At 45.4% G+C, this 13,228-nt stretch overlaps 1 protein-coding gene across 1 annotated transcript in view; it reads left to right on the forward strand.

Moving 5' to 3' along the window:
- Positions 1-13,228, forward strand: part of DNAH3 (dynein axonemal heavy chain 3) — a 195,244-nt gene that overhangs the window by 97,400 nt on the left and 84,616 nt on the right. The window contains exons 26-29 of the mRNA XM_075284877.1: positions 2,089-2,181; positions 4,669-4,779; positions 5,004-5,118; positions 11,924-12,122. Of these exons, the coding sequence (XP_075140978.1) occupies positions 2,089-2,181; positions 4,669-4,779; positions 5,004-5,118; positions 11,924-12,122 (518 nt within the window). The remainder of the gene's footprint in view (positions 1-2,088; positions 2,182-4,668; positions 4,780-5,003; positions 5,119-11,923; positions 12,123-13,228) is intronic.

The raw sequence follows: 13,228 nt of genomic DNA on the forward strand, positions 1-13,228 counted from the left end.
TGAGGTCATGTGAAGTGCGGTGAGGTCATGTGAGGTGGGATGAGGTCATGTAAGGTGCGATGAGGTCATGTGAGGTGCGATGAGGTCATGTGAGGTGGGATGAGGTCATGTGAGGTGCGGTGAGGTCATGTGAGGTACGATGAGGTCATGTGAAGTGCGGTGAGGTCATGTGAGGTGGGATGAGGTCATGTGAGGTGCGATGAGGTCATGTGAGGTGGGATGAGGTCATGTGAGGTGCGGTGAGGTCATGTGAGGTACGATGAGGTCATGTGAAGTGCGGTGAGGTCATGTGAGGTGGGATGAGGTCATGTGAGGTGCGATGAGGTCATGTGAGGTGCGGTGAGGTCATGTGAGGTGCGGTGAGGTCATGTGGGGTGCGGTGAGGTCATGTGAGGTGCGATGAGGTCATGTGAGGTGCGATGAGGTCATGTGAGGTGCGGTGAGGTCATGTGAGGTGCGGTGAGGTCATGTGAGGTGCGATGAGGTCATGTGAGGTGCGGTGAGGTCATGTGAGGTGCGGTGAGGTCATGTGAGGTGCGATTAGGTCATGTGAGGTGCGATGAGGTCATGTGAGGTGCGGTGAGGTCATGTGAGGTGCGGTGAGGTCATGTGAGGTGCGATAAGGTCATGTGAGGTGCGATGAGGTCATGTGAGGTGCGGTGAGGTCATGTGAGGTGCACGCTCCCACTCCATCCATTGTCTATGGGACTGGCAATAATAGTTGAGCCCTGTAGTCATCAGTGTCCGTCTGTCCCATACACTCACCCCTATAAAAGACTCCTATTTACCTTTGTGACAGGGACTCATAATCCCTATTCCAGCTATTGATGGGAGTCCCAGCGGTTAATCCCCCGCCATCATACCATTCATTCCCCTATCCTATGGGTATTGTATAAGTGATGTTGTGGGATAATCCCTTTAAGAACTAGAAAGTACTTAATAAAATCCTGTAAATTCCTGTTCACCCCCAGTAACCTGGGCTATAGGGACCGGCTTTACCATCCCACAATAAGTAGCTCTTCAAAGGCTCCCTGGACAATCCCTATAAAGGGCGCCAACCACCGCCATGTCCCTGGTGCACCGAGCTTGTATTCTGCATATGGATTCTGCAAATCGTTCTGATGTTATAAAAGTATAAAAGTGCCGCTACAAGACCATAGAAGAGCTGTCTGCTCGGTTCTACCGGTGCCAGGCGGCCTTTACAGTGTGAACACTTTCCATCTTAGAAAATCAGACGACTTTTAATTATCCTTTAGTCTATAAACAATTGTGAAATCCATTTGCGAATGTCGCTGTTCACCGTGACTGGGGCTGAATCCCCTTCAGGCGGAGTATTTATAGATTGCGGCTTCTTTGTGTCATGGCAGCTCTCAGTGGAAAGGATTTATAATTTACAAGCCCAGGCCTAGGGTAGGAACACGATGTATTGTAATCCATAGGAAATTATTAGGCTGCCTATATATACATGTATGTATACCGTATGTGACATGTTTATTGCATTTGTCTACGTACGACATGTCTTCGGCAATAGTCGCTAATAAGCCTCATATATTCATCTATATAATAAGCCTCATGTATTTGTCATATATTTGTCATATATTCGTCCACATACCTCGTATCTACCAGAATAGTCACCAATAAGCGACTGCCACACATGTGATGATAACAGAATAATTCGATGTGACCCTGAAGAGGAAATCTCTGTTCTTCTTGATTCCTTTTTATCTATCTATCCATCTACTTAGCTGTCATTGGAGAGCGGAGATTTGGCTTTCTCCACATCTGTCTGCGCCTTCCCATCCTGTTAGCAGGAATCAGTACAAGACGTGTAATAATGAGCCTGGGCCTGTAAACATCACTGGTGGAGACAGCCGGGCCTCTATGGCTGCCGCGGGCCAATCCTCACTAGATCCATTATTCAGATTAGGTTATTTCTTATAGAGCAGGTTCCTGGAGGTATTGTACCTTCTAGCTATCTCTATATACTCTATATACCATGCTTTGTGTGCATGACATGACTAATGTGTCTCCGAGCCCGTCATGTTATCACGTATATCACTATACGCCGCTTCTTTCTCCTCCTTCCAGGGTATGGTTGAAAAATGGCTTTTGCAAGTGGAAGAAAATATGTTATCCAGCATGAGACAAGTCATCCATGATGGGATGGAGGGATACGTAGAGGTAAGGTTATTATATTTTCATTACAGTGACCCGTCATTTGTCACGACAATATGTAATGAATCGAGAATTGTAGAGAAAGGAAAGAGGTGACGACACCTCCAGCGGAGATCGATCTCTGTAAAGACACTTCAGGGAATTGCTCCGTATAGTGAGGCCTTCTACACGTCAGTGTCGTGTCTCCAATGGTCGGGGGTGTAATAGACTCGGAATGAAGACGCTGATGGCTTTACTGCAAATCTCAGCATATAACAGGGTGGCTGCTGTATTAGCTGCATTGCATATAGGAGTCATTAGCTGTGAACATGGAGGACCTGATCGAGCATTGTGCAGATGGCGGCGGCTGCTCTATAAAGGTGTGTGTATAACATGAATGTCTATGGTGAGAAAACCCGTCAAAGCTGAGCCCCTACGTTAGCTAAAAAACAAGGCAGCAATAAGAAGGCACGCGCCATTTCAGCACTTTTTGCCTCCGTTTTTCTCCCCCTATTAAATCTATAGTAAATCGCCCGCCCTTCCATACTTACATTTATTTTGCAGCTTTTCTGCAGCAGTTTTTTTCCCACAATGTTTGGATGGAATTAAACAGAATCTCAATCACTTGGTTGATACTGAAGAATTCAGCGTTTTATTTTCTGATGCGTTTCCACAGTAGCCAGAAACAGGAGCCTGCTGCATTATGGGTAACATTATACCAAATCCCATCCAATATGGCAGCAGATCTCACAGAGCAAATGGACCTGCAATGGTGAGGAAATCTTTTTAGTAGTTCAGGAATTATTTGGTGAGGTTATTGCTGCTAAACGGGGATCTCCAGGTTATTAATCCCGAGGGTTCACTTAGTTTATACTGTGAAATGGGCAGTCCCAGTCAACTCCACCCATTTGACAGTAGAAGTCAAATTAGCATATTGGGTGCTAAAACTAGCAACACTGATTGCTCAGGAATGGTGGGGCTACAGAAGATATTCCATCTGGAGGAGGCACAAAGTTGGCGGTGGTAAAGGGTGCTGTTTAGCTGGAGCCCGGAGTGCGTGGTTGGGGGGTGGTTGGAGGTCCGCGCCCTCAAAGGAGAGTTTTATTAAATTGCTGTATAAGCGGTTCTCTAATAAGCGATGTGACCCCGGCGATTCATGAACGTCCATTATAGGGAATTCTTATCTCCGGCTTCCTGCAGATCAGTCAGCCCGCCTCATTTGTGCCTTGTTGCAGGCGGCAGTAAAATATAGAAGCGCACAGCTTGCCCATTATAACATGCATGCAGCAGACATTAAACAATTTCATGAAAACTCCCAACAGCGGGATTGGCTCAATAATCCTCAGTAAGTGCTTACCCTGTTAGTTACTTACACTAATGAAACCCATCTGGTATCGGAACGTAATGATGAGGGTCTATGTAGCCACCGGCCGGGGCTCTCTGCTCAGCACTGGCTCAGACTCCACGCTTCTGTTCTCCATGAAACCTCATTTACATCAGGAAAGTTTCAGATTTAATCTACAGCTTTGTAAACTCTGATAGTTAGAGATCAGTAGTTACTGAACCTGGAGTTTTATTCCCGATTTACATATAGAGCTACATGGAAATCTGCTGCTGATCCCGCCAGGGAATGTTTAACTTTGTCCGCCTACAACTATCCAAGAATCTGCAGTTCCTAACCATGGACTACAATGCCCAGGAACGTCACAGACCACTGCCCCTGCTGTGATTGGTCAGAGTGGACACCCAACTAGTGCCGGACTGCGGGGAGCGCCTCCACTAGACCCCGCCTGGGCTCTATGCCCCATCTTGCTTACAGCCGTCTCTTCTTGGGTGACCTGCCCTCTGACACTCTCCTGGACTCCTTGCTTAGTTATCTTATCCTCTGCTAAGCCCCTCAACCTGTTTTCTACCTGTGGACATTTTGGTCCTGATGGGGATCATGGCACGGTGCAGCTTGCAGAGAATAGCAGGACACTGACCAAGTGATGACATGCCCCAGGACACTGACCAAGTGATGACCTGCCCTAAGTAAACATGAGCATGCGGGGATTGCATATATATATATATATATATATATATATATATATATATATATATATATATATATAACATAGGACAAGTAAAATACATTACAGTGCGACAAGTCCTGGTGCACTGAGGGCCTCGCACCGCGCTCTTGGGGCAATGGTTTACCTTTCCCCTTACAATGCACCAATTGTTCCTTGTCATTATCTATAGGTATGGTAACACTCTCCACAGATCCTGCACGGTTCACTTCCCTCCTGCAGATTTCTTTGCAGCCTTCACCTCATTATCAGCAATGACAAGTATCATCTATATATCCATATATTGGCCGTAGATAATAGTCTCAGCTTATTTACTCCTTTGCCACAACCACTGCACATTGCTCTGTGTGAACGTACCCTAAGAGATGTGCGCCTCCTAATATCTGTGGCCTGTTTGGGGTTAATGCGCCATTCTTAGGATCATGTTCACATTTTGTCCCCGCAGGTTCCTAGAAGGCAGTGGGTCCTTCAGTGGCCTGGACAAGTTGTCATCTGTGTTTCGTCTATTTACTGGACTAAGGAAGTATCTGAAGCCGTTAGTGAGGGCACGTTGTCGGTACGTATACACCTGCGGAGTCTTCTATATACTTACTGTGCGCCATTTATTGGTTACATTGGTTGAATTGCTCCTGAAGAACTTTATCCACACGACTTGCTGCCATCTTATCAATGACTAGCGTCTACTTACTATGTCCTAATAGCCAAATGGCCAATGACCCCGCCTGTTATATTCCTAGAAGACTGTTCCAGACTTGCTCTTAAATAAATGATTTTCTGCAGGATTTCTTGGAGAAAAGCAATAAGCAGATCAGTGAAATTGTGGAATTGGTCCGAGGGAAATTGTCTGGTGGTGCACGAGCGACTTTAGGAGCCCTCACGGTTATTGATGTTCACGGTAAGATCTATTTCCAAAATCGCTGCCACTACAAATTGCAGGTTTAGCGTCTCGCTCTGAGATTGAAGTAGACTTTACTGTGTCGGGGGTGATTACTTTCTTCTCGGCATCATAGAGGAAGAAACGGCAGAGCAGAAATTCACTGAAGATGAAAGGCCTGCAGAACGTACAGAGCTTTGTATGGTCTGATAAATATGTAAGATCATTGTCGGAGGCCGCACTGTCTTGTATGAATAGCAGCTATTGTATTAGGAACTAAAGGAACGCTTTTCTAATTGTTTCATTACAATTCTAAGTGTTTCCTGTGGCATCTGCAGCTCTCATGTGTATACAAGACATAGCAAGCTGCAGGATGCCATATTGTGCTGACTCCATCAGAGGAGCGCTCTTATGGCTTTCCCTGGACTCTCCTGACACTAACACAAGCTTTACATTTCTTGTAATTGTTTTTATTCTTTTTGAGGTTTGAGCTTAGAATTTCTTCAGGAGAATCGAGCGAGGCTGCAGTGAGAGCCATGAGAGCGTTTATGTGACAGGTGCAGCACAGGAAGGCAGCGTGCTATGTAGTGTATTGTATGCCGGAGTATATGTGACAGGTGCAGCACAGGAAGGCAGCGTGCTATGTAGTGTATTGTATGCCGGAGTATATGTGACAGGTGCAGCACAGGAAGGCAGCGTGCTATGTAGTGTATTGTATGCCGGAGTATATGTGACAGGTGCAGCACAGGAAGGCAGCGTGCTACATAGTGTATTGTATGCCGGAGTATATGTGACAGGTGCAGCACAGGAAGGCAGCGTGCTACATAGTGTATTGTATGCCGGAGTATATGTGACAGGTGCAGCACAGGAAGGCAGCGTGCTACATAGTGTATTGTATGCCGGAGTATATGTGACAGGTGCAGCACAGGAAGGCAGCGTGCTATGTAGTGTATTGTATGCCGGAGTATATGTGACAGGTGCAGCACAGGAAGGCAGCGTGCTATGTAGTGTATTGTATGCCGGAGTATATGTGACAGGTGCAGCACAGGAAGGCAGCGTGCTATGTAGTGTATTGTATGCCGGAGTATATGTGACAGGTGCAGCACAGGAAGGCAGTGTGCTACATAGTGTATTGTATGCCGGAGTATATGTGACAGGTGCAGCACAGGAAGGCAGCGTGCTATGTAGTGTATTGTATGCCGGAGTATATGTGACAGGTGCAGCACAGGAAGGCAGCGTGCTACATAGTGTATTGTATGCCGGAGTATATGTGACAGGTGCAGCACAGGAAGGCAGCGTGCTACATAGTGTATTGTATGCCGGAGTATATGTGACAGGTGCAGCACAGGAAGGCAGCGTGCTATGTAGTGTATTGTATGCCGGAGTATATGTGACAGGTGCAGCACAGGAAGGCAGCGTGCTATGTAGTGTATTGTATGCCGGAGTATATGTGACAGGTGCAGCACAGGAAGGCAGCGTGCTACATAGTGTATTGTATGCCGGAGTTTATGTGACAGGTGCAGCACAGGAAGGCAGCGTGCTACATAGTGTATTGTATGCCGGAGTTTATGTGACAGGTGCAGCACAGGAAGGCAGCGTGCTACGTAGTGTATTGTATGCCGGAGTTTATGTGACAGGTGCAGCACAGGAAGGCAGCGTGCTATGTAGTGTATTGTATGCCGGAGTATATGTGACAGGTGCAGCACAGGAAGGCAGCGTGCTACATAGTGTATTGTATGCCGGAGTATATGTGACAGGTGCAGCACAGGAAGGCAGCGTGCTATGTAGTGTATTGTATGCCGGAGTATATGTGACAGGTGCAGCACAGGAAGGCAGCGTGCTACGTAGTGTATTGTATGCCGGAGTATATGTGACAGGTGCAGCACAGGAAGGCAGCGTGCTATGTAGTGTATTGTATGCCGGAGTATATGTGACAGGTGCAGCACAGGAAGGCAGCGTGCTATGTAGTGTATTGTATGCCGGAGTATATGTGACAGGTGCAGCACAGGAAGGCAGCGTGCTACGTAGTGTATTGTATGCCGGAGTATATGTGACAGGTGCAGCACAGGAAGGCAGCGTGCTATGTAGTGTATTGTATGCCGGAGTTTATGTGACAGGTGCAGCACAGGAAGGCAGCGTGCTACGTAGTGTATTGTATGCCGGAGTATATGTGACAGGTGCAGCACAGGAAGGCAGCGTGCTATGTAGTGTATTGTATGCCGGAGTATATGTGACAGGTGCAGCACAGGAAGGCAGCGTGCTATGTAGTGTATTGTATGCCGGAGTATATGTGACAGGTGCAGCACAGGAAGGCAGCGTGCTATGTAGTGTATTGTATGCCGGAGTATATGTGACAGGTGCAGCACAGGAAGGCAGCGTGCTACATAGTGTATTGTATGCCGGAGTATATGTGACAGGTGCAGCACAGGAAGGCAGCGTGCTACATAGTGTATTGTATGCCGGAGTATATGTGACAGGTGCAGCACAGGAAGGCAGCGTGCTACGTAGTGTATTGTATGCCGGAGTATATGTGACAGGTGCAGCACAGGAAGGCAGCGTGCTACGTAGTGTATTGTATGCCGGAGTATATGTGACAGGTGCAGCACAGGAAGGCAGCGTGCTACGTAGTGTATTGTATGCCGGAGTTTATGTGACAGGTGCAGCACAGGAAGGCAGCGTGCTATGTAGTGTATTGTATGCCGGAGTATATGTGACAGGTGCAGCACAGGAAGGCAGCGTGCTATGTAGTGTATTGTATGCCGGAGTATATGTGACAGGTGCAGCACAGGAAGGCAGCGTGCTACATAGTGTATTGTATGCCGGAGTTTATGTGACAGGTGCAGCACAGGAAGGCAGCGTGCTATGTAGTGTATTGTATGCTGGAGTTTATGTGACAGGTGCAGCACAGGAAGGCAGCGTGCTATGTAGTGTATTGTATGCCGGAGTTTATGTGACAGGTGCAGCACAGGAAGGCAGCGTGCTATGTAGTGTATTGTATGCCGGAGTATATGTGACAGGTGCAGCACAGGAAGGCAGCGTGCTATGTAGTGTATTGTATGCCGGAGTTTATGTGACAGGTGCAGCACAGGAAGGCAGCGTGCTATGTAGTGTATTGTATGCCGGAGTATATGTGACAGGTGCAGCACAGGAAGGCAGCGTGCTATGTAGTGTATTGTATGCCGGAGTATATGTGACAGGTGCAGCACAGGAAGGCAGCGTGCTATGTAGTGTATTGTATGCCGGAGTTTATGTGACAGGTGCAGCACAGGAAGGCAGCGTGCTACGTAGTGTATTGTATGCCGGAGTATATGTGACAGGTGCAGCACAGGAAGGCAGCGTGCTATGTAGTGTATTGTATGCCGGAGTATATGTGACAGGTGCAGCACAGGAAGGCAGCGTGCTATGTAGTGTATTGTATGCCGGAGTATATGTGACAGGTGCAGCACAGGAAGGCAGCGTGCTACATAGTGTATTGTATGCCGGAGTATATGTGACAGGTGCAGCACAGGAAGGCAGCGTGCTATGTAGTGTATTGTATGCCGGAGTATATGTGACAGGTGCAGCACAGGAAGGCAGCGTGCTACATAGTGTATTGTATGCCGGATGCACAAGACAAACAAATTGTATGCAATGCTATAAAAACTATCGCAAGGTGTCTGTAGCCTATATATATGTCTATATAAGGGGTCTGGAGCCTATATATGTATGTCTATATAAGGGGTCTGGAGCCTACGCAAATCTGTAATGGAGTCCTCACTTACCAGGAGCTAGCTATATACTGGGGTCATCTTATATTGAGCCCCCTCAGACTCTAGGCCCCGGTAGTGATGGCGACCTCTGCACCCCCTATAACATGTTATTCAAGGAATGGCTTTAAATTCACAGATTTCTGTCTCTGTTTTGGAAAGATCCAATAACAAACCAAGAAGTTACAATCCATTATAATAATTAAAACCTGAAAACCAGCAAATAACAGTCTTTGTACAGTTACAGTGTAAGAGGCGGGGACGCGGACGCAGGAGATTCATCCAAGGGGACACATTACATAGAAATGATGTCGCCGTAACATAGAATTATCCGATCGCTCCCGACTGTATGTGCTAGAGTAATAGCGCCCACAGGCCTGATCCTTGGCGTGCCCTTGTAATGACGCTCAGCCCCTTAGACAGGATCCGAGCCCCTAATTGATGAGCCACTTACAGAGAGCAGCTCCGGCCGCCGCAGCATTTATCATAGGATTGCTGTAATTAAAGATGTGCAGATGGGAGCGCCGGCTAAATGTGAACAGGGGATAAAGCAATCTTCTGTAATAATGTTTACTTGTTCACCAGTCAGAATGTAAAACCGACAAACAAATTCATTAAATCCCCCTAAGGATGCGGCGGGTTCTTTCTTTCTTTTTTTTTTGTAGATTGTCAGCCCCACATAGAGCTCACATTGTATATTGTTTGCTATCAGTCTGTCTTTGGAATATGGGATGGAAATCCATGCAAACACGGGGAGAACATACAAACTCCTTGCAGATGGTTTTAGGCCCTTGGCGGGATTTGAACACCAGGACTCCAGCGCTGCAAGGCTACAGTGCTTACCACTGAGTCACCGTGTGGCCACTGGTTACTTCTTTCTTGGCAGGATTTAGAAAGTCGTCACTTTTTATCTTTACATTTAAAGGGATTGTCCAGTTTCAGAAAAATAAATGTTACTTTTTGTTTCATGAAAAACAATTTAACAACAAACTTTCTGTATCAATTCCTCAAGGTTTTCTAGATCTCTGCTTTCCAGTGGATTAAAATCAGTCCGCGGTCATGTGATGTGTGGTCATGTGATGTACGGTCTGTGATCATGTGATGTACAGTCCATAGTCATATGATGTACAATCTGTGGTCATGTGATGTACAGTCCATAGTCATATGATGTACAATCTGTGGTCATGTGATGTACAGTCCGTGTTCATGTGATGTACAATCTGTGGTCATGTGATGTACAGTCCGTGTTCATGTGATGTGCAGTCAGTAGTCATCTGATGTACAGTCCATGGTCGTGTGATGGGCACAGGAGCTCATTAGAAGATGTCTGATTACTGTGCTGTGACAGTAACGAGCTGTGCACCTGTGTGTACATCACATGACCATGGACCATATATCACATGACTATGGACTGATTTTTATCCACTCAAAGCAAGCAGAGTTCTAGAAATCCCTGACCGGTGTACCTGAGGAAGTGGGAAGGGTCTCACGAATCACCTTGTACTTATGTATTTGATTTTTTACTAAGCACATTCTTTCTGACTGTACAGCAGTACGAGGTATCTCATTTTTTGCAGACCTTCTGAATTTGTTCTTTTCTAGAAAACGGAGAGGAATTAATACAGAAAGTAGATTGGAGAATTCTACAACTTTCCATTATACAAAGAATCCGATTTATTTCCTGACACTGGACATTCCCTTTAATGAAGCTCTTTGTAGGTTCATATTTTGTCAGATACATTTTATTTTTCAATGACACAGATTTTTCTTATCCTGTGATGATACCAAACTTTTATTTTTTGGGGTGTTTTTCTCTTTTTGCCAAATATGAAGTCGTGTTTTTTGTGTTGTCTTGTCCCGAGAGTTGTCACTCTTATATATTGTCATCATGGAGATGGTTGAGGGCTTGTTTTTTGTGACATGAGCTTTACTTTTTTATTGATACCATCCTGGGGTACATGAGAATTGTTGATCACTTTTTTTTATTTCATTTTTGTGCAACAAGATGATTTTAAAAAATCATTTCTGGTGTTTTTTTTTTTTTAGTTTTTTGTTACAGCGTTGACCATGTTGGATAAATAATCACTTTTATGGTTCAGCTCATTATGAAGGATCTAATAGGAAATATGGGTTTTGTTGTTTCCTATTTGTTTACAAATAATGTGAAGATGTTTGTAATTGTTTTTATTTTAATCTTAAATCAGTTTTTGTTCCCATTAGCCTCCTTTCTATAAGGTTGTGTGTGCTATGGCTAGTCAGAATGCCTGTAATGGCCAATGTGGACTACGTGTAAGGCCGTACGGGCGAAGCCATGGCTCACAACATGATCGATCTTTCATCCAACCATCAACCTACTGTACTTATGTGTGTAGCTACCGCAGAGGCAGCTGCCACAGGGCCCGGAACATTAGGGGGCCCGGCGACAGCCGCTACCGCTGCGTTTTTTTTAATTTTTTTAATAGGCCATTACCGCTGGAGTTACTCCATCCGGTAACAGGCCCTATTTACTTACTAATCCTGCCAGGAATGCGGAGGAGGGGGTTGTTCGAGGTCTTTGGTGTCGGTTGGGGGGGGCCATGTCAAAAGTTCGCCACAGGGCACCGCCATTCCTAGTTACGGCACTGGTATCACTGCAGTACTGTATCGTGTTACTGGTGTCTGTTACTGTCCTATATACAAGCAGCACAGCAGACAACCCTGACATTATTAATCAGTCTTATTATGGAGAGTTTCTGCATTTTCACCAGGTTGTAGAAATCGTCATGTCCGGCCCTGTAGTGAGTTACAGAAGGCTCCTCCTTGTCCGGGGTCTAGGCCACTGTTTTTTGTTTTTACTTACTTTCCATACCTGACCCTTGTATAGATTTATGTGGCCACAGGCCCTATGGCGGCTATAGTGGAGAATCTGCTGTCGTGGTCATTACCTGAGGCCCTGATTCTATATTACAGGTCTGTATACTCCATATAGCATTGGATGACATGACATCAATACAAGCTAAAGAAATGTAACAATCACATAAAATCCAATTTACTAAACCATCATATAACATTGTAGATGTCTGGTGGCTTTTGTTCTGCAGCTCGTGATGTTGTCGCTAAATTGGCAAAGGACAAAGTATCCAGCCTGAGCGACTTCCAATGGATCTCACAACTGCGCTATTATTGGGAAGGTCGAGATGTCATGGTCAGAATGATCACTACAGAATCCAAATATGGCTACGAATATCTGGGCAATTCACCGCGACTCGTCATTACTCCACTGACTGATCGCTGCTACAGGTACGGGGCAGTAGTGTAATATAGAAAAAGGAAAGTGAAGTCTACTAATATATATGGAGAGAGGAGAGAAGCTGAGCTGTGTGATATACAGGGGTATAGGAGAGAAGCTGAGCTGTGTGATATATACTATATAAGAGTCTGTGCTGTGTAATCATTATCTGGGAGACAGTGAGGATTATCTGACAGGACTGCAGGGGGCGATACTTATACTGTATATACCCTGTGTCACTTATATACTATATAAGAGTCTGTGCTGTGTAATCATTATCTGGGGGACAGCGAGGATTATCTGACAGAACTGCAGGGGGCGATACTTATACTGTATATACCCTGTGTCACTTATATACTATATAAGAGTTTTTGCTGTGTAATTATTATCTGGGGAACAGCGAGGATTATCTGACAGGACTGCAGGGGGCGATACTTATACTGTATATACCCTGTGTCACTTATATACTATATAAGAGTCTGTGCTGTGTAATCATTATCTGGGGACACCGAGGATTATCTGACAGGACTGCAGGGGGCGATACTTATACTGTATATACCCTGTGTCACTTATATACTATATAAGAGTCTGTGCTGTGTAATCATTATCTGGGGGACAGCGAGGATTATCTGACAGGACTGCAGGGGGGATACTTATACTGTATATACCCTGTGTCACTTATATACTATATAAGAGTCTGTGCTGTGTAATCATTATCTGGGGGACACTGAGGATTATCTGACAGGACTGCAGGGGGCAATACTTATACTGTATATACCCTGTGTCACTTATATACTATATAAGAGTCTGTGCTGTGTAATCATTATCTGGGGGACACCGAGGATTATCTGACAGGACTGCAGGGGGCAATACTTATACTGTATATACCCTGTGTCACTTATATACTATATGAGTCTGTGCTGTGTAATCATTATCTGGGGGACAGCGAGGATTATCTGACAGGACTGCAGGGGACGATACTTATACTGTATATACTCTGTGTCACTTATATACTATATAAGAGTTTGTGCTGTGTAATCATTATCTGGGGGACAGCGAGGATTATCTGACAGGACTGCAGGGGGCGATACTTATACTGTATATACCCTGTGTCACT

Source organism: Leptodactylus fuscus, chromosome 8 (assembly GCF_031893055.1).
Source record: "Leptodactylus fuscus isolate aLepFus1 chromosome 8, aLepFus1.hap2, whole genome shotgun sequence".
Taxonomy (NCBI): Eukaryota; Metazoa; Chordata; class Amphibia; order Anura; family Leptodactylidae; genus Leptodactylus; species Leptodactylus fuscus.